The sequence below is a fragment of the Poecilia latipinna genome, unplaced genomic scaffold, assembly GCF_001443285.1.
Source record: "Poecilia latipinna isolate Pla-1442-1.1 unplaced genomic scaffold, P_latipinna-1.0 Scaffold30, whole genome shotgun sequence".
In the NCBI taxonomy this organism is placed as follows: domain Eukaryota; kingdom Metazoa; phylum Chordata; class Actinopteri; order Cyprinodontiformes; family Poeciliidae; genus Poecilia; species Poecilia latipinna.
In genome coordinates this window covers 121,662-143,603 of record NW_015112646.1, presented here as the reverse complement: position 1 = coordinate 143,603, position 21,942 = coordinate 121,662, and the positions used below count along the sequence as shown (strand labels likewise).

At 38.8% G+C, this 21,942-nt stretch overlaps 1 protein-coding gene across 4 annotated transcripts in view; it reads left to right on the top strand.

The window, feature by feature from the left end:
• The window catches only part of nrg2a (neuregulin 2a), a 91,207-nt gene that overhangs the window by 39,933 nt on the left and 29,332 nt on the right, over nt 1–21,942 (top strand). For all 4 annotated transcript variants that reach the window (XM_015039910.1, XM_015039900.1, XM_015039918.1 and 1 more), the window contains exons 2-3: nt 9,611–9,776; nt 11,004–11,122. In XM_015039910.1, the coding sequence (XP_014895396.1) occupies nt 9,611–9,776; nt 11,004–11,122 (285 nt within the window). The remainder of the gene's footprint in view (nt 1–9,610; nt 9,777–11,003; nt 11,123–21,942) is intronic.

The window sequence follows — 21,942 nt, the reverse complement described above, 5'->3', positions numbered from 1 at the left end:
AAAAAAAAAAAAAAAAAGATATAAAGACATAGATGTAAAACATACCTATGTTAATTATTTACATTTAATTTTCACTTAATATATAAATAATAAAGTTTATTTATTGCCTTCTAAATTCTAAATTTCACACAAATTATACGTTATAATAGTTTCAAACCCGGTGGATCCCTTGCACTTTGCCCATTTAGCTCCTCTGGCAGTAGCAATTAGCAAACAACATGGTGGAACTGTGCATCTGCTGAGCTTATCATACAAAATACTCCTCAACCTGATGTTCCTCAGAATGTTGTAAACGTGAAAATGGCTCAACATTGTTGTGATAATGTCCTTAGGACATAAAGAGCAGGAACTTCTTAAAGAGATAGAGGCCAACTTCAAGGTGTCAAATTTCTCTTGTTATGTTTAATATATACATCATTTTTATAAGAGAAGGTAACTTGATTGTGGTATAAAATGGCCGAATGACTTTAAAATACATAATTCTGTCCCTTTAAGTAAAGTAACACTTCTTGTTACTGTGCACTATTTTATTTTTATATTTGTATCATGTTCGAATAAAATTTCATTTCATTTCAATAATCCAAATGAGGAATAATCCGACAGGATTAGAACATGCTCACATTCATAAACCATTATGCCTCTTTGATCGTTTTGTTGTTTTGTAACCACATTTTTTGAGATACAAAATGTATTGAATATAGCTGAACTTTATGCCCTTTTAAGGCAAACGATATTGTGCTAGCTGGGGAACATCATTTCCAACTTTTATTATCAGTCATAAGAGAAAACATTCTCCTTAAGTGTGTTTTTAAGCATCACACGTGTTGTATTGCATTAGCACTTAAAGTGATATATTCGATCACTGATGATGGTTTTTGTAGATATATTGTTGTTAAGTTTACACTGGTGAAAGAGGATAATGTAAATGTACAAAATTTTGCTTATTGTAACCTGGGCTGGAATTTCACTGCTGGAAAAAAATATTCGATATGAACAACTTGTGAAAATAAGCAGACTGAGTATGAATATGTGTAATTTTTTTTTATTTCATTCGTGAATTGTTGCTTTTCGTTAGTTCACACTATCTACTTTTAACTAATTAGCCAACAAGCTAGCTAAAACTAGCTAACTCATTAAAAAAAATAACACGAGTTATCTATTTACTTCAGCCAGTACTGCAGCGCTCAATTGAAGTTATATTTGAACAATTTTCCTTCACATGTTTCCAAATTGGCTAGCCGCATGCTAAAGATGTAATTTCAAGATGACTTTTGCATAGATGCTGCGGTATGCGGCGTAATTTGAAGTTATACAATATGCTGTGCGGGCATGTGCATGTGTACACGTGCCTGTCTGAATTAGGTGTGTCGACCCATAATTGTATGTAAACAGGAACGTTCTGCCGAAGCTGTCAGTCGGTGATCAAAAAGATCAATGTGGCGCTGGGGGCGTCAGACAGGTTCGTCTTCTGTTTGTTTGTTTGTGTTTCTTTTTTTTTTCCTTTTTTGGAGAAAATCTTTTTTCCACATTAATTTCAATACATCCTCTAACCGCAGGTGTTTCTTGAAGTAAACGCCCTTTCATTCAAGCTATCTTTGAACCAAAAAGTGTTGATGTGTGTCATTTTACATCTGCTCTGTTGTTACATGATCATTTGCTGTCTCATCTATCTACTTTAACTAGTGAGGTAGCTGCAAAGCTGGTAGTTTTTAGAAGATGTCAAAAAAAAAAAGGACAAGTTTAACACACTTTTACAATGAAAGGCCTTCATTTTTTAATACTAGTTAGTGGAAGAAAATTGCACCTCAGCAGAAGAAAAACTAAGCACCAACTGTAATGGATATCTTTGCAGTCTTCCTGACCTATATAAATACCCTGCTCCTGTTCGTGATGTTATAATTCATAATCGTGCACCTCCCACCTATCATATGTCAAGACAAAACACAACAAGTTTCTTTCTGCGTGGATGGGTTTGCGTGTGTAGCCAAGGATTGCAATAATTACTCAAGGAAGTAAGGACATGGCTGTTCATTTTGTGCTTGTTGCTTTTCATCATGTAGTAACAAATACTGCACCTTTAAATTTATGGTGGTGCTGTTTGAATTATTCAGCAACAAGTCAGTGGAGGCAGCAGGGATTGCTTCCAACTATTTCTCAGTGACCTTACATTTGTTTCTCACAAGAAGAGGATTCTCCACAAAGAAAACAAACCTAGTCCATCATTATGCCTTCACTCTGTGACACCTTCTAATTTGTTTTTATTTTTATTTATTCTTTCGAATGCCACTTAGGTGTGTTCATTAAAAGAGACGGAGGTTGAAATGTGTCCTATCAAAAAGTCTTTTTCAGGCTGATTTATGTGAAATATTCAGATTAATTCTGATCAAATCTTAACTTGAACACAAATTTTAGATGACAGCAGAAGATGTAAAATTTACTCCTTTGTCTTTATGACAATACATAATTCATATAGCGTCTGTTTTTAGCAGGATTTAAGTGTGACTACTGTCAACACTACCACACTGTCAGCAAAGACACGCTAATTGTAATTACACAAGGACTGGCAATATAGAGTTTAAATACAACAACAGAACATTATCACCACCCAAAGATTAAAACAAAAGTGTAAATAATTATATAATTTCTTTCCAATCAACAAAGCAAGAGCTTTTGCATTGCTGCTGCTAAATAACATTGAATATTACAGATAATGTTGAATGTGACATTTATTATTTATTGACAAACCAGCTGAGGATGTTGACAGTCAGTTGTTTCATGTGTGACAATAATGAAAAACAATAAATAAGATTTTGCTTCAGTTGCAAGCACCCAAATAGTCAGTTGCAGGTAAAACCTGCAGATGATTTTAAAGGTGAGCTAACCTGCAGTCTGCTTAACATACAAACTGCTGCAGAATTATGGAACAATATCTGTAAATTCATGACAGCATTATCTTATGGTAGCAAGTAATGTGTGGCGTCCTTTAATTTCCAGTTCGTAACTTCCCAAGTAGCTGTGGCTTTCCCCCAGACTCCACCCACTCCAGAACTGCTTGCCAAAGTAATAACTAATGGTTTGTGAGCTGCTGGGTGGCCAGCACTGTTCCTTTTGGATCTGAAACGTCCTGAGTTGAAATTCTTTCCAGACTTTATTTTATTTTATTTTTTGTATGGCATTTGCATGAAATCTCTGTGGCATGGATACGTTTTCTCTGGGTACACCAGTTTCCTCCCAGTATCCAAAAACATTCATGTCTGGCTATTGGTCACAACCTCTTGCCGACTGATCACTTGAGCTGGGAACCAAACTGTTAGTTAAAATTAATACATTTAGTTACTTTTTGTGGTTTCCTGTCTGTAATTTATAATTCAAATTTGTAATGCACAACATAGAAACATGAATGTTAGGATTGGCCGATGTTAGTCATATTTGAACTAATTGGTATCGGCCTCATAAGGAAAATGTGTAACAGTGCTGGTGATGCAGAGTAAGATTTGGACTGGTTTTTGACCATGTGAAATTTCCTGTGCAATATCACAGCAATTTCACAGCAATATCAATGTCAGACCAAAATGGTATGTTGGTGCATCCCTAGTTATACTCCAAGTGAAGAACCTGGATTTCAGTCACTGAAGTAGATTATTAAATCTGATTTCAGTTTAAAGCCTGATAAACTGAGTTTCATGCAGGCTGTTTCAACACCGCTGAGGTTTCAGCGAGGTAATATTGGCATCATGCAAGTGCAAACAAACAAAGATGTTTATCCCCTGAAAACATCAAGTAACCATATTCATTAACAGCTGAAGTTTGTGCCGACATGTTTTGAGTACTGTGGACCGTTGCAAACAGCACGTCAATAGTTATTTGAAATACAACGAGTGAAATGGTCTGATTAAATTAAACATCGTCCAACACGACTTGTCAAGATTTTTGGCTCCAAACAGCTTCTTATAAACAAATATAACTCGGCTGGCCTCTTTTTGATCTGAGATCACAAAGTGAAGGAGATTATTATTTAGCTTTTCCTGTTGACTTTTTCAGTTTTTATGGGGTGATTCATCTCTCTTTGGCATTATGGGTTAGGTGTTGAACACAGGGAGGGTTTTAAAGAGACAAACTAAAACTGTAGACTGAGAACGATGACTTTCAAGCAACAGTTCAGACCTTACAACCCCTCAACACATGATATATTCACATTCTCTGTTAAAACCTAGAATTGTCCTTTAGACACGAAGGACAATTGTCCATCATGTAACAAAAAATGTACTAGAGAAATTATGCATGTATAGTCTGATAATGTATGAATAGTTAGACAATTTATTGATTGTTAAGCTTGTCTACCTGGCTCAAACGTGCAAAAATCTCAACTAAGATAGTGTTGGCAATGAAGTATCCAATACAATTTGACTTCCAAAGGTTAGAAGTGGGTTTGCTGTTTGAATTTGTCCACAGCTGAAAAGTTTCAGTGCAGGATTGATAGTAATTTGGGGGATCTCCGGATGGTAGGTAAAACAATCCCAAGAATGTACAAGGTCCTCACTTTGTAAAAGCAGATTTGGCTGGACGCTGTTAAACTGATCTTTTTGAACAGATGTTGTGTTACAGTAACTAGTGTATGGCATCTGAGGAGCATTTCCACATGCAAACGGCATACCTCTGGCTGCCTTGCAATGCGGTTTGTCTTTTGACAACGTGCAGCGAGGTGACATAACACCGCAGTAATCAGGGATACTTTGTATGGGGGGGGGAAAAGGAAAAACACAAAGGCATGCCTTAGATTCCTTTCCTAAGCTCCTGGAAATGAAACAGAAATGTTAACTCGATAATAAGGGTAAGGCATTGTTAATATATCAAATAACTTTGTTTTTGAACAGCTATGTGGGCTGAGATCTCCAACTGTTACCCAAGGCATGAGCTGTTGACACGCCAGATAGGCTTCTATTCTCAAATTGGGTTTTTATAGTCCATGTCTGCAGCTGCCCCTGTGCTTCAAAAAGAGAGGAGCAGGCTGTTCTTGGGGCCACGGTTTATCATCACTCCTGCACAGTTTTTTCGTTGAGGATATGGAAAAGGACTTTGTGGTTACATTGACAACTGGTTTTCATCAAGAGTTGATCATAGCATAGTGCAGAAACCTTAAAGGTTATTTCAGACATTTTAAGAGTGAGGTTCTGCGACATTATTAACCAGGATTGTTCATTTATCTGCAGTATGAAGATATCGGTGAATAAATCCTCAAATTGGCAGAAGATTAGCAATTGACAGAATCTGATAATTTGTTTAAAAACAGAAAATGTTTACATCTATAGAATGTATTGCTAAATTAATGAATATTTACATTCTGCTTTTACAACTATTATTACGTTTGTCACTGCTGTCTCAGTTAAACAGCTTTGTATGCTAAAGATGGTTGACTTTATGTAGTTTGTTGTCTTCATATTTAAGGTGACATTGTGTGAAGTTGTCACCATCAATTTTCTTTTCTTTAGATGTTTACAACACCTATAAAATTATCATTAAGATCCATCTTTGAAGACGCTGCATAAGTTAGAGTCTTATTAACTATGTAAATTTTACTTACAGATTTAGATTGGAGTGATTTTAAGGATTAATGGAGTGTTAATCTGGTTAAATATGGAAAACCAGATCTGAGAACAGAGGTACGTCCCACTAAAATAACATACCCTGTCTTGATAGAGTGGAGCACTGTGAAATCCACACCCTTGATCCCAATACTCATGCTTGATTCAAACTGAGAGGAGATTAAAACCAGCACTCGCACTTCGAAGACCTGATGTTTCACAAAATCCGTTTCATTTCATGACATTTATACCTGCGGAACATGTTTTTTTTTTTTTTTTTTTTTAAATGGCCACATTGCCAGAAAGAAAATAGCATGAAAGCATCATCTAAGCTGTCTTGCTATCTTGGTGTTAATGGTTTTCATCTGTTGGAAGAGAGCGTTTTCAGTCTGAGTTGTGTTAAGTTGCTAAAATACAGAATCTGTCTGATTACTTCTTAGCCCTCCACAACTTATTATGAGGGTCAATTTTCATCTTTCTACTATAAGGAAGGGGAATATTTTGATAATTCCACAGAACTTCACCTAAAAACCTTCACCTATTCTTTTATTTTGTTAGATATGTGTACAAGGGGGATTAATTTAATGATACTGATCAGCATCTGAAAGCTGAGCAGATGAAGCAGACCCTCCAGCACATCTGGCTAACTGGACTGATGAAAAGTAGAGTCCGTGTTTCTGTTGCTTCTCTTGCCAAGGACAAATCTTTGCTAATTCTCTTGGCAAGGACAGACTCATGTCCAGACATTTTTCTTTCTTTTCCGTATAGTCGGTGCAACCTCATTCTTGCAGCTCACTGACTGACGAGACTTTCCTCAGGCAGTATGCACGGGTTCAGTCTGGCACAGTTCAGTGTGTATAGATATCATAAGCAGAGGTTGAGTTTCTCAGACTTGGGTCGGCTCACGCAGGCATTTCTAAGTTCTGCTCTCTGTGTTTTAAATATCTGCAGAACACGGTGACTTTTGCAAGCTTTTCAAACTCCAGACATTTGTAGATGCTCTTACACAGTTACAGTGCGACTAATACAGTGCTGGTATATTCCTTTGGTGAGAGTAATGTAAAAATTAGGGGTGGGTCAGTAGGGTAGACCACAGGACGTTGAGCACTGTTTAACATCAACTCCCATGTAGTGCATTAAATTGTTAAACGGCTAAAAATCTTTATGGCTCAGTATTAGACCTCGCTTCTAGCTATCAATAAACCTGAAGCACTTGCAGACTTGATGTCAAATGGCAATATGTCGTATATGTTCAGCCCATATAATGTTATGACTTTGAGCAGATCTGCAGTTATGCTTTGCTGAATTAATGGGAGTTTTATATTTCCAAACTCTTGGGACTTCAAAATCTTGAAGCAATTCCTCGAGCAATTGCACCACCAATATCTATCTCGAGATCGAAAGCTCATTAAAGTTTCAAAGTGCTACATTACAAAAGTACATCTTGCCTTTTCCCTGCCTTGTTAGATTCTTTGTCTTTGTTTTCCCAAATGCTACAAATATCATCAGCCACATTTCCCAGATGCATGCTGTTTGTAGATAAAAGGCCCTTGTCTTAATGAAAACAGGATAATTTTAGCAACAAAGTGACCGCTATAAAGCTAAAAATGGCTATGTTTTCATTGATCTGCGTGCTATTTTGAATTTTTTGATTTGCAAACTGATCTATTTTAAACAGAGGATGTGCTATCTTCATTAATATACCAGTCTTCCTTGGATATATCCAGGCTGGTTTGCATTTAAAGATTTAATGCATATTACTTTTCAAACTTTGTGAATTACATTAAACACAAATACTTTTTGAAGCTTTTGCTGGGTTTAAGAATTTTGCAGACCATGTTATTTGCATTATCAAATAACATGGTAATTTCTTTTATCAGGAATCAAAGAGCTTTTCTCTGGTACTGAAAGCAAAGTGATGCTTCTCTCATTAGTATTAGTGCTAAATGCAAAACATGAGACATACTTAGAAACTTATACACTGCTTTACAAAATATTTTATTCTCCTTAAACTTTTCTACATTTTGATATTACCCCTATTTCTACTAATTACTATCAGAACTCTCAATAATTACTTGTAGGACTTCTGAATGCCAAATGTGTTGGAAAAGCAACACTGTTGCCATAATAAACACACCACCTCCACAGTCAAATGAGGTGGTGGCAGCTTCATGCTGTAGGATTGCTTTTCCTCAGCAGGAGCAGAGAAACTGGTCAGAGTTGGGTTGATATGGATTGAGTTAAACACAAAAAACGCACAGCTGGTAAGATGTAACCCATAAGAGTTGCAGCTCTAATTGCAGTGACAGATGGTTCTATAAGTGTTGACACAGGAAGGTTGAAAACTTATGAATGTCTCACCTCTCAGATTTCTGTTTGTGAAAAGTTTTAATAACTCAGTAAAGTATTATCCAGGTGCCCTGGTCAGATCAGATCAAAACGGAAACGTTTGGTATACATGTAAAACGTATAACTGCGACCATGCCACCCGCACTATGAAATATGGTGGTGGCAGCATGATGCTGTGGTCATACTTGCCTTTTTGCAGGGACAAGTTCCCAGCAGCCCAGTGACCCCATCCAAACAAACAAAGTCTTCAGTGCAAATCCATGTGATAAAATGAACTCAGTCAGTATTTACTCAGGGGGCTAAACACAAATGTAAGCCTCACTTTTCAGATGCCGATCTACAAAACATTTGAAAGACAAGCATCATTTTCCTCTCAGCAATTATGTTTGTCTGTCATATGAAATATGTTGATATTTGTGGTTACAACACGGCAAAATGGGAATAGCATAAGGGGATTAAATACTTTTGGAAAGCACAATAGTTCACTGTTGTAAGAGTTCCTGGCATTTACATTTGCAAAAGTCTCCCAGGTATGTGACCTCTCGAGAACTGATGATTTCTTCAAATCCAGTAGAAGATTATCATAATGGCTGTTTTGTCATAACTCACTTAAGTGTTTAAAATTTTCTCTGATGGAGGGGAAAAAAGTGTCTGAATACCTCTGTGAATGCTAACTGAACATTACCCTAAATCCATCACAACTGTCAACCTAAATCCACCAAAACGTCTTAAAAACTGCAACATCATTGGATTTGTTTTTTTTTGTTTTTTTTCCTCTTTTTTTGGCTCTGCGCGGACATGTCTTCTTTTAATAGGTCAGTGAAGTAGGACAGTCTCTTAAAAACAGAGGGCAAGACGGGATAAATTTGGTGCAATGCTATTTCCGTGCCCAGTTGTTACCTGCATGAACTTCATTTTGCTTGTCATGGTTTGTTCGTCTTCATTCAAACGTCGTCTCAGGGAGGCAACTGCAGCGAGCAGCTGTAATTTGCAGGACAGCACGGTGCGGATTGTGCATGAAATCGTGAATGTTACTCATGGTTATTGGAGGCGATGGAGGATGTGTGTGTGTGTACCTGGGGCCATCCCCGGGCTGACCCTTGCTCACCCCTTTTCTTACCCCACCTAAACATGTGTGCAGCTGTCTGCTGACATGTTGCTGTGTCCTTTGTACGTATTTCATGATTTATGTTGTGCGATCATCACAAATATGGTTATCATAGAACGAAAGCACAGAATGAGTGTTATGATTTAGCGTGTTTTCTTTTCGCTCTCACAAACACAACAGGCCAGTTTTACAATGTTATAACTTTTCTTATTTCCAGATTGACTTTAATTGTGCGTGATATTTGTGGTTGCATATTCTCCCTCCTCAGCTGGTGGATGTTTGCTAAATACTGCCTCAGGTGTTTTTGTAGCAGCAAAGCCAGAGTGAATATGAGCATGTTTATTAGTCCAAGGCGAAGTTGATGATGTCTCCAGTGACCACATCTGGAGGTCACCTGAGAGAGCTGTTGGCTCACTCCATTAAGAGGGGTTACTGGCTCAGCTCCTGTTTCTCCTCTCTCCCCCGTCTCATTTTGTAGCAAACCATGATGCTTAAACCAGAAATATGTTTTCCTTTTGTTACATTGCATTAACACTGAGGTTTTCTTTTTCTTCTTTTTATTCCATCTTAGTTGCTGCTCCAAAGATAAAACCAATCAAGAATCCCATCGTCGTTGATGAGGGAAACAAGCTTACAGTGAAGTGTGAGGCCACAGGAAAGCCTGCCCCAAAGTACAGATGGTTTAAAGATGGTAATGAGCTGACGGATAGTCGAAAAGTCAAGACCAAGCCCAACAAGTGAGTACAAAGAATCGTTTTCACGTAAGCCAAACACTGTCAAGAATGTTGTGCATTGTCTACAAATGATCTTCTTGTAGTCGGCCACCATCTAGTGAAGAACTTAGACAATGAAAGAATCAATACAACAGCCCATAGACTGTGATATTTCACTTTTTACACCACAGTTTAATCTACAGTAACCTGCATATTTTTCGTTCATAGCTTCTGTTTATACACCAGTGGTGTTGCACCACCACCTACGTCCATTTCCGATTAAAAAAACTTTCAGCTTCTATGTAAATAGAAATAAGTGTGACAACAGCGTTTGCAAAATAGTGTTCTCATAAACGGCTAAGAGGTTTTTGAGATTGGAGCGTTATTTTTAAAACACTCGTTGTTGTCTTTGCTCTTGGTTCCTCCTAGGCCAACCATTAGCTTGAATCCATTAGCTTTGCTTAGCCTCTCTTGGACTAGCCATTCACTTCAGACTCAGCCTCTTAGATAAGTCTTTAGATTCAGATAATTAGTTTGACCCCTTTTTGATTAGCTGTTAGCTTCATTCTTTAAAACTAACTAATCTGGATTTATACAAAATAAAGAACACCAGGCCAGTTATGCGCTAAAGGATGTTAGGACCTACTCCGAGGATTATGACTTAACCTCACTTCAACAATCCTGAACTATGTCTTTCAGACAACATTTTGCAGTTAGTTAAAGGCTGAGTAACTAGTTTAATTAGCTCGTACAAAGAAGTCTTACCAAGACTTAAATTAGTGTAGAGGCCATATAATGTTACTGTCGCCAGCATCTTTTTTGTAATAAGCTTACATAACTAAGAGAAGCAGCTCAAAGCATTTAGCATAAAGATAAAGAAAGAAAGACAGCTTTTCATTGTGCTTAAATCCTGTAATTTCTCCTTTTTGACAAAGTGGCTAATGGTGAGCTGAAGTTAAACATACTCACTTTGAGGAGAAAATACCCAAAATAAGAGCTTACGTTGACAATATAATAGCAAAGTCTTTATTGATAGTAGAAATGTAAATAAGTTAAGCTGCAAAGGAACATGTTAGGTAACCTGGATGCCATACAGAAGCATCAGAAATTAGAAATGAGCGTGTGCCATGATCGCTCTTCGGCCTCTTTGTGTGTTCCCACTTGTTGTATTTCCATACCTTTTTTTTTTTTTTTCTTTTCCTCCCTGCCCTGATTCCCCTGACTCAGCTGTGCAAGTGTTGTCACCCGCAGGAAATCCTCCAAAGTCCAGATCAGCAGAGCGAAACTGGAGGATTCTGGGAATTACACATGTGTGGTGGAGAACACACTGGGGAAGGACAACTCCACTGGCACCGTCAACGTACAAAGCAGTGAGTACCGACTCCCGAGCAACAGGCAGAGCAGTGCAGATGCGCTGGCGTTGTTGTTGTTGTTGTTGCGACTGTTCTCTTGCCAATTGAGAGATCTGACAGAGTCCTCTCAAACAGGCATGAAGGGATAGTAACAGGCATGGAGAGCAACTGTCCACACATGTGGTTTTGGCCTACTATTCAGTGGAAAGGCGCATTATAGTTGGCAGTGAGCAACAGTGAAATGTATCGGAAGGTTTGTCTGTTTCAAACAAGAATACCAACTAATTAAAATGGGAAGTTTCAAAAAGGAGTATGGGATAGAAGTTAATGGGATTGTTTGGTCGAGATTGATGTCTGTGAGTTACAGATTTTCGCAAAGCGCTGCAGCAGATGAAAGAGTTTTGATAACAGCTGCTTCCATTTGGTGAGGTGGTGAGTTTGCCTTTGGTCCAAGAAGTGTCGGGAAAGTTCAAGGCTGCTCTTGGTAGCTTTTATTTTTATGTGGATTGGCCCAAAACAAACATAAGAGTTGAAGGAGTCTCACCTATAGATCTTCATCTGCTTCTTATCAAGAAAGAACATGATGGGTATTGGATACAGACTGTTCAAAAAAGATGCTGCATTGAACTTTCTGCGCAAGATGAAAACGTATCTGTACATGTTCTGGGAAATGCACAGAATATCCACATTGCCTTAGAAAATATCCATATTTATTCATTTTATAACTACAGACTTTACTGCGTTTTAATGGGATTTTCTCTGACGTGCATAATTATGAAGTTAAAACAAAATTGTCAAATCTAAAATATGTGGTAAACAATTTCATTCAGACTTGTTTACTTTGTTACCACTGAAGAATTCCCATGCAACAAATTGCGCATGCAATCAAGCTTTTGGACGCCTTCCGACTGTGGTTTAATGTCGGTGTAAATAAATTTTCTCTGAAGGGATAAGTGGTTTGTTAGAAAACATTAGTGAAGACCAAGGAACACAAGATGGGTCGGAAAGAAATTTGTAGTTTGGGTAAAGCCATGTAGAAGACACAGCAAACATCTGGAAGAAGGTGTCGTCTAAAACTGAACTTTTTGACCTACAGGCATGGTTATGTATTACATATTATTGATATATTACATAAAATCCCAGTATTACACATCCAAGTCTTTGGCTGACTTTGGTTGACATCCCACACACCTAGAGATATAGCTGCTGAAAAAAAGATGTAAAGTGACCGGGGGCTCTTGAGTTACACTTAGTGTCCTTGTAATCACTTTCAGGCACAATATTCACTCCCCCTTCTTTCTTTACATTAGTCAAGGCCACCGTTTTAGAGCTTTTGTTTAGCGTTTGCAGTCTTATGCTTGAGCTGCATTATTAGAGTATAGCTGCTCTTCTCAGAGAAAGAAAAGCGCCCATTGTGTTTGGGAAAAACAGAGAAGGCTTGATATCCAGCAAACAATTTTTGCAGAAAAGAAGCCATCCATCTTGTGTTTTTAAATTGACCGCAGATTGCCTCTTTTATTTCTCTGACATCTAAAAAGCTTTAGCTGAGTTTTATGAGCGGATCATGTGACTCCTACTTTATGCGTACAGTGCGACACTCAGCTTTGTCCAGACACGGTGTCTTATTTCTCTTTCTCCAAATCAATGCAATATTTATGCATCCTTCTAAGACATACTGTGCTGACATTTATTAAATCTTAATGTCATACAGGTAAGTAACTGCACAACAACCATGTTTATTGGCAATTAAAACAAAATGGGTTGGATCATGCTCTGAAGCCTCAGAGGTTGGAGGATCCCTGGTGGCAGCACCTGCTTGTCTTCATATTGAGTGAAAGCTCAAGAACATGTGATTGGTGGCCCATGAAACTCTATATATGATGACCTTAGCAGGCTGAAATCCTGGCGATGCAGAAATATCACAGAAAATCTAAAATTACAAAGCAGTGAGGATGTGGGCTTATTCCCACAGTAGCCATAATGGAGAAAACATGACAGAGCAGCATTATGGAGCGGTGTTTTTGCGGTGTTTTCACTTGCAGTGCAGACGATTTAAAACAAGTCGAACAGGATATCCTTACGTGTAGCGCAATGTATGATAAACAAGAGCTGGCAACTGGTAGAGCAGACGCCAAAACAGAGAAAAAAAATATATTTCATCTTTCTTGTTCACCATCTACAGCATATCTTTGTGTGAAAGCATCCCTGTGCTTTTCCATCTGTCAGCATGGACGTCGCTCAACGGCGGCAGAGCTGTCCTTCCTGTAGTGCGCCCGAGATCACTGGTTGTATGTCACGGTTTGGTTTGTTTGTGTACGTGTGGATGTGTCGGTTCACCGTTCCTTAAAAACATCCCATTGTACTCCGACAACACGCCCACTTCTGTCATGCTTCAGGGAAGAAGGCAAGACGGGGCGAATCGGGGGAGACATGTCTATAGGCAGGTCTGAAGACTTTGCTGAGGAGATGTACGTTAATTATCCATAACATTATAACTACCCAGCAAATATTAAGACAGGCTCGCTTTTTGACTTTTAAGCATCACTGACTCGATGAGACGAGGACTCCATTAATCCTCTGAAGCTTTGTATTCGTCTCCAGCTCCCGTTTAGCCCGATTTCCTTAAATTGGAGTAAATCCAGCGTAGCCTAATGAAATCAGAAGTTATCTCATTGATAAATTAGATAACTTCAATTTTGCCATCAAGAAGACAAAGGAATGCAGCAAACTGATTAGTGATAATGTTCTGGTAGATGACTAAACAGTAACCCAAGGTGTCGAGTCGACCGTATTCATGCCTATTAGTGGCCCAGTCAAGGTCTGCATTTAAATCCCACTGAGAATCTGTGCAAAAAATTACAATGTACAACAACAGGACTCTCCATTCAATGTAATTTCTGTTTCTAGATGTATGAAACAGGCGGAGACGTACCTAAATGAAATGCAGCTACACATGCGGCGATATTACAAGGCGTTGACTTGGGGAGGTGAATACAAATGGACAACACTTTAAACCTTGCATCACCTAAGTGATCTACTTTGTGTTAGTCTGTCACATAAAATCTCGTTAAAACGCACTGACATTTCTGGTTGTAATATGAGATACTTAAGTACGTTTGTACGGCACTGTAGCATGAACTTTTTCAGTACTTCATTTACATTAGCTATGCTACTGAGTACAACAACGTGGGCCAATGGAGGCTTTGTTCAGCCTGTTGCCAGCTTTCATTTCTTGAATAAAAATCTTCTTCTTTCGATGGCTTTAGGTAAGCCCAGGCCTTCGCAGGCCGGAAACATCCCACAACAGCTGCAGATGTTGAGATGCTATGACTCAGCTCTTTAGGCATCAAATTTTGGCTGTTGCAAAAGTCTCCCCTGTAATCCTTAGCCATTTTTTTTTTTCTGCTTTCAGCATATCATCTTCACGGACAAAATGTCCACAATGTGCCTAAACTTATCTGTGGTTCTACTGTAACAAAACATTTCTTTTTCACTGTCTGCTTTCACAACGTTGTGGCTAAATATTGTATTTCTTCAAAAGAGGAATGTCGCTGCGATTACAACATGTGGTTGCGAGGCTTGGGGCAGTTGTTTAGGGAAAATGACACATTGCCGTTAAAGCAAATTTGATCAAAGAAAGGTCTGTTGGAAGCTAAAAGCATTGATTTATTATAGACGACACGTAATTGATTAAGGGAGTTTCTTTCCATCCTTTTGGGTCAGGAGAGAACCGGCTGTTGTGTTAAAGGGCTGCAGTGGAGCGCGCTTTCCTGCTGCAGTATGTTGCCAAAGCAGCATGTAGCTGCAGTATTATCTGTGTATGTGTGCCTTCAAGTGAGGGAGAGCGAAAGGAGGGAGGGGGGTGCAGATGTAGATGGACAGGGGGAGCAAAAGAAGAAGAAGAAGAACAGAGCGTGGATAAAGGGAGGGGGAAAACATGTAAAACGAGGGAATGCATGACAGAAAACAGACAAAGCTATTAGTAAGAGCAAGAGAGATATTTATTACTTGTGGAAGGAGAATAGCAGAGCAAGAAAAAAAAAGGGTGAAGAGGAGGAAGATGTGTTACAGTGCAGTTAGCGGTTGCAAGATTTTCTTTCTGCTGTATCTGATGTCTGCATTAGGGTGCAACAGTGTACCTCTTTTCAGAGTGTGATGTGTGTTTTAGCCAAACCTGAGCAAAAAAAAAATTTTTTTTTGTGTTTTTTTTTTTCTCAATAAAAAAAAAAAAATAAATAAAAAGAGATCACAGATAAATTTTAAAGCACCTTGGTGCAGCAGCACCAGTTCGACTCGCAGCGTTACCTACAGTGTAGCACATGGCTGTGCCTGCATGCTGCCTGACACCAGCACTCAGCTCCACCACATGGCGAATTCAGGCCACCACATCCTACTTCTGCAGAATGCACAGACTTCCTCAGACTAGCATTTGTGTGCGTTTTCACTTCCATATTTGATAGTTATCATAGAAATATATGTCCATAGATTTTTGCAAAGGTATTAGGCGGTAAAACAATACGCGTCTGGCACGGTGAACATGGCAAAAAAAAATTTATCAGCGTGTCTGAGTAGCTCTGAAGGGTGATGACATCTCAGTTGCCTTAAAAAAAAATTCCCAAAAGTGAAAGTGATAGTTGGATTTGGTGCAGAAGCTTCTAACTAAAAAAAAACATATAAGACGTTTTCACTGATACAACACTTTACAGCTGGCCACTGTAACAATATTTGTGCAGCAAGACAAATGTAACCAAGTCTGCCTCGGACAAGAAAAACATGCCAGTTTTCCTCAGAGCGAACCCCATCTCAGCATTTGAAGGCATGCAGTATGCAGTGGCTTCATGCCAGCGGATGGAGTTTGCCAATAATATTGATTGATTGGACTTGTGTGGGGATTTTGCTCATGCCTCTCTGTTGAAAGAGAGGAAGAGAAACATACAGTGATTAAGTGCCAGTTACTGAATATTTTACACAGATGGCTGAGATAAGGGTTTGAGTTTCTCTCTTTTTGTGTGTGTGTGTTTCATATTTAAAGGTACAGTTTTGGTTGCATTTATTCCGGATTTTCCCCAGTGGGCAGTCCACTGTGTTTTTGTATTAAAACATGTTAAGTTGACATTAAATGTAAAATGTGAATTGGTAATTATACGTTGCTGGAAGTCATTGTTGACTCCCAGTAGGCTAGTGGATCTAATACTGTTCACATTTGTAACAGACCCACTGCATATGTGAACTAAGTAGCTGATTTAGGCCCCCCAGACCTTCAGGGGCCCCACAAGTGCTAACATTTTAACACAAACCACATATATAGAATTTTAACATTTGTTTACTGAGAATGTCAACACTGTTAAATTTAATCTAATGATTTCAGCATAGATGAATTAAAAGAATTTAAATTTAAGATCTCACAAAATATCTTTGTGAAAGTGTAAAGAATGTATTTTTTTGTAGTTAGATTAATTGTTGTTAAACTCACAGCATTGGTGAAAGCCTAATGCTGCGAGTTTAGTCTTTGAGTTTGAGCTCTGTTTGTTCACTAATTCATCTCAGTAAGTTACAGTTATCACTGATTGCTTTTAAACTTGGCCAAAGCAAAGACGCATGCAATCTGGGGTCACTGGTCTATAAAATAAGCTATTTTAAGCAATTATTCTTTTTTTTTTTCTTTTTCATAAAAACCAGCGATGCTTAGCCTGGCAGGGCCAAGTTCAGCCTGGTGACCCGCCAGGTTTATAATACATTGGAGGAAACCTTGTTTATTCATTTGAAATGAGGTCCCTTATTATTATCAGTAGTTCCCCACCAGTAGTTTAGATGTCGTGTTTTAGTGAGTTTGTAGAAAATTGAACACATCCTCTAAGAGGTAGAAGACTAACAGCAAGTAAAATAAACTGTTATTTTAAAGTAGGAAGTTTATTTTCTATCTACTAAAGGTCTTTGATGTTATTTTTCAAATTGCTATTTGTTGCGATCCCAAACAGTAGAACTAAATAATCTTTGAGAAGTGTAATAGTATACTTTTACAGTTTGATATTGGTTCAAATTTTCTTTTCTCCAGTTGTGATTTTAAGGATTTTGCAAAAAGGAAGAAATTTGTTCTTTCACTCAAGGTCGCAAGGACACATTTCTTTCATATTTCACAAGAACTCACATTCAGAGACCCGGGGAAGTCCTCAAAAGTCCCTCCCACTGCAAAATGTGTCAGTCTAGTTACCACACCAACTTTAAACTTCTAACTAAACGTGATACTCAAATGTTGGGGAAGTGTAGATTTTTGAAAGTGTAGCAATACATCTCTTGAATAGGTAGCATTTTAGTTTGAAATCTTTGAACTACTGAAACAAGACAAAACTCAGGTCTGACAACCTTTCAACATTTAAGCTCTCTAAAGATTGAATCGCTTTTCTTTAAAGTTTCTTTCATTAAACCGTGAAACACCATATGCTGTTGTCAGAGTACATTAGAAATTTCCTTTCAGGTAAATGGAACGTTGTTTGTCCTCTCCAGACATCTCAGTAACAATTGCTGCCATTTAGCAAGTGCTGGCTTAAACTTCATCCACGACCCCCAGTGTAGACGCCCGGGGACCATTTGTTGTCCATGTGGTCTGACCTCTACCCTGTAATCAGTCTGGCATGGTGAGACCTGCTGGCCCTCTGCAGCGCGGTGTAGTATATCATCAACTGTTTTCTACAGGGCCAGCTTTGAGAGGCAGCAGCAGTCAGAGTTTGCTTGTTTCCACGTGGCTTCAGATTAAGGCCTCCATTTATCCTGCAGGCCGCCGTGTTGTGATAAGCGCTTGCGAGGCAGCCATGTGTCTGCAGGCTGCAGGTCACATCCTTGGGGGGTGCTGCACACAGCTCCACAGAGAGGCTGTGTGAGCGTCCAGGAATGTGTTGATGGAAATCACAGCTGAACATATGATTGCTCCAACCTCAGTAGTCATGCTGAGGCCCACTAGAAACAATTTGCACGCACCGGGACCCTCCTCTTTACCCCCAGTCACATACACACATAGATGTGCACATGTATGTTTTCCCTCTGCGTCCTGAAGTAATGATTAACTAATTCACAATGTCTTAATAGTTTTACGGTTGACTGGAAGGAAGCTCTTTAGCGTCTTTTCCACGCCGCAGTTTGGTTTATTTGGCAAGCTCACTGTGTCATATAGCGTCACACGTCAGTAATATTTGAACTTTATTCGCTGGTTTATTGTTGAGATTCTGGAATGTTTTTATGTAACATGATTACAACCAAATACAGGAATAACTTTTGTCATCAAGCAAAACCAAAACTGAATTTTTTTTCCTGTTTTCTTCCAGTAAATCTGAAGATCTGTTTTACGTAAGCGAAACTGTAAGCACTTTGACTAGGATAAACAACAACTTCCTTCGTACCTACTATGTCACCCTTTAGCCTGCGTGCGTAAAACGAAACTTACTCACTTGTACCACGCAAACAACAAGATAAACTCAACTCCAGTGACGCTAAAGGATGTTAGTTGTGGCCTTGTCGTAAGCCAGTCAATTGTATTGATCGCTGTGTGTAAGAAGAAGAAGAAGCAGCAGCAGCAGCAGCTGGACCGCCTATATTTAAGAAGAGCAGCTCTTTGCATCTGCCAAATGATTTGTATTTACAGCCCACCAGAGGACACCTCGTCAGGCTCTGTGGACGAAGCTGCCGTGCTATTAGTCATACCCACTTTTTCCAAATAATCCTAACTCTTGAGTTCTGGATAAGAATTCCTGTTTGTGCCAGAATCCTAGGTCTTTTTCAGTTTTAGTCTATGCACAGAGGCAGAATCCGGTCCAGGAGAGATGTTGTAGTCTAACCGACAACATTGCAACAAAAAGATTGTTTTTACATGGGTCACTTTACCTTTAGAATCCTCCTGATTATCCTTACTTTGTTGAATAAATAGAAATGAATGGAACTGATCATAATCTGAGCATTTAGGACTAAAAATAACAAACGTCCAAAAGAACATTTTTTTTTTACCATATTTAGTTTTCTGTGATTACCAAAGCAAGCTGCGTCAAAGATATCGTCCCTAGCATCAGCTGACTGGCCGAGGGTGTTTTGTTTCCGATAGAGTCATGACAGTTTGCACTTATCAGAGTTCAAGCCCTTTTTTTTTTGTTCCCTCTCTCGAGATACTCAAATCCAGCCGTTTCACCCACGCCGGCGTTTGTTTTTGTTTACCGTTTGGACCTTTCTGGAAATCTGGGCAGTTTCCAGAAGTGTGGGAGGATCGAGAGTAAGTGGAAAAATTTTATGTTTTGAGCAGATGAACACCTCCAGTATTATAAGTACCAATCATGCACTGGAGCAACATCGCCGAGCTGGCAGGCTACAGATTTAAACTAAAGTGACTTGATATTAAACCTCAACCTTAAAAAAAATGCAGTCTTCAAAACTTCTCATACACATTAAACTTTTTCAAATTTTTTCACATTACGTCAAACTAATGCATTTTAGTGTGATTTTCTGTGACAGGGCAGCAAAGGCAGCGAAGACTGCGAAGTGAAAGAAAAATGTTTTTGAGTTTCTTTCTCTTTTTACAAATAAAGATAAAAAATAACGCACTGTTTTATGTTTATGTATTCATCTGCCTCTACTCTAAATATTTCAAGCAAAACCCAGCACAACTGTTTACTTTCATAAGTTATCCAAAAGTGGCAGAAAGCTAAAAGTTCACATCATCCTCATGGGAAAACATGGTGGTAGAAGGGTCACAATATAAAAGTGTTTTCTCTTCCTACTGTGTATAATGTTCCTTCTAGCTTAAGTGGAACACAATAGATAGACCTGCAACATAACCCAATAGAAACACAAACACAGGAGTTCACAAACTCTGAATTGGGTTAAACCTCCTTCAAGGAATTGAAATATTTTCCATTTTTGTGCTTCTTCTTTGATGCTTTCCAGTTTACTCTGAGAAACAAATAGTAATGTTTGACTAATAAAACATAATTAAGCGCTTTAATGTGGCGTGTCCTCCTTCTGGTAGTAGCCTTTTATATGCTGCATAAGCTAAAGAAGCATAATTGGACAAATAGAATAAAGCGGCTTCCAAATGTCTCCCTGAAACTTTTGTTTTCTCTCTCAGCTTAGTCTCATCCGGTCATTTTGCCGTTCTAATGTTATAAATAATCAAAGCACGTCTCATTTCAGAAGATATCCAGTAATCTCTGTCTGTTACATGGGTCAGTTAAGCCATCAGTTTGAATGGATGAGGATACGGCTATGAATGCAGGAGGAAGCAGCTGTTACACTTGAAAAGCTGAGTGATGTGAGCAGGAGGTGACACAAGGTTTTCGCTGTGTGCAGGGGCTTTGTTAACCCTTCCAGCACTCCTGGACAGAATGTATCAGGGCCTTAATTTGATAGCATAATAAAAAAAATCCCTCTCAGCCCCCTCTCAGCTGTCCTGGTGGTCTTCTCGCTGCTGGTGACCCCAGCTGCGGCTGGCTGTGCTCTGGGTCCTGTTTTAACTTGCCAAATAACTAACAAACACAGCCGTGTTTGTTACTGTTTTCAAAGAGGAGAATTATGGCCTAAAATGTTTCGTTGCATCATAAAGGCTTGTTTGTACTGAGGCCGTAATAATTCGCAGTTGCTTGGATGTTTTGTGAACAGAGCAAGAACATTGAAAAGGGGCTTGCCAGAAAACTATTGTTCACTCACATCAAACAAAATCGAGGCTCCTCCTGTTACCTTGCATTTTTCAGAACGGGGCCGTGACTAATTCTAGGTGTCTTTGTGCTTTTTAACGTTTTCTTTGTGCGCCAGGGGAACATATACTTACCATTCCATTGCTTCAAGCTCAGCAGTTCAGTGTTGTAGTTGAGTTGCCACAGATGTCTGTTATCCTAAACCTCCCATTAATCCATCACGCCGTTTCCGTTCGTTGGTGATTTGGCACCTGTACTCATCGTCACATCATGTTTGTGAGGGTGAGCAGGATTTTGTATGACTAGTGGGTACCTGTAAGTTTACGCCATCCACGTTTAAGTGTTAAGGCACCACTTGTGGATGAAACTGTGATACACTCACGGTGAAGTCGACGTGTAGTACACAGAGGCCCGAAAGCCTAACAAATACCCTTGCTACATGGCCTGTTTTTAGGGTGTAAGACAAGTGTGGGTGGTGTGTGTATGCTAGTGTGTTTATAGGCATAAGAGGGCTGTACTCACACACTCGCGCGCGCACACACACATGCACACGCGTAGATGGAAATACACATAGGCTATGTACAAATAGGCTGAGTGCTTTTTGGCTTTCGGGGAATAGCAGTGGGAAAATCTTTGGTCTGAACAGCTGGCCATTACAATAACTGTGAGTATGAGACCCAAATTTGGAGTAGGGGTTAAAGGGTTTCCTTTTAGCTCACTAAATCTACTTCTCCTCAGTGAAAAGAGCATCTTGCAAATAAACTGGCATTCCCCATTTATAATTAACTCCAAAATTACTGATAGTTGATATCCGGATTTAAAGTGAAGTTTTAATGTTATCGACATATTTACAGGCTACTGACAGGAGGTAATATTTTCGAGCGACCCAGCTAGACCCACCACAGACAACTCGTGAAAATACTAACAGTTTCATTGCTGCAACCCCAATAAAGCTCTGGTGTTTGATTTTTGGCAAGTGTGTAAATATTTTTGACAAGCCTTTTTTTTTTAAAATAAATGCAAGAAAAGTTTTAATTAAAAATCGAAATTCATTTTACATTTTTATAGTCTTTACAGAGATGTCAGAAATCTGCTTATAGGTTGAGACATTTTGTCATTTTGTCCTCATCATCAAGGCTTCTCTTTAGCAACACATTACCTCGTATG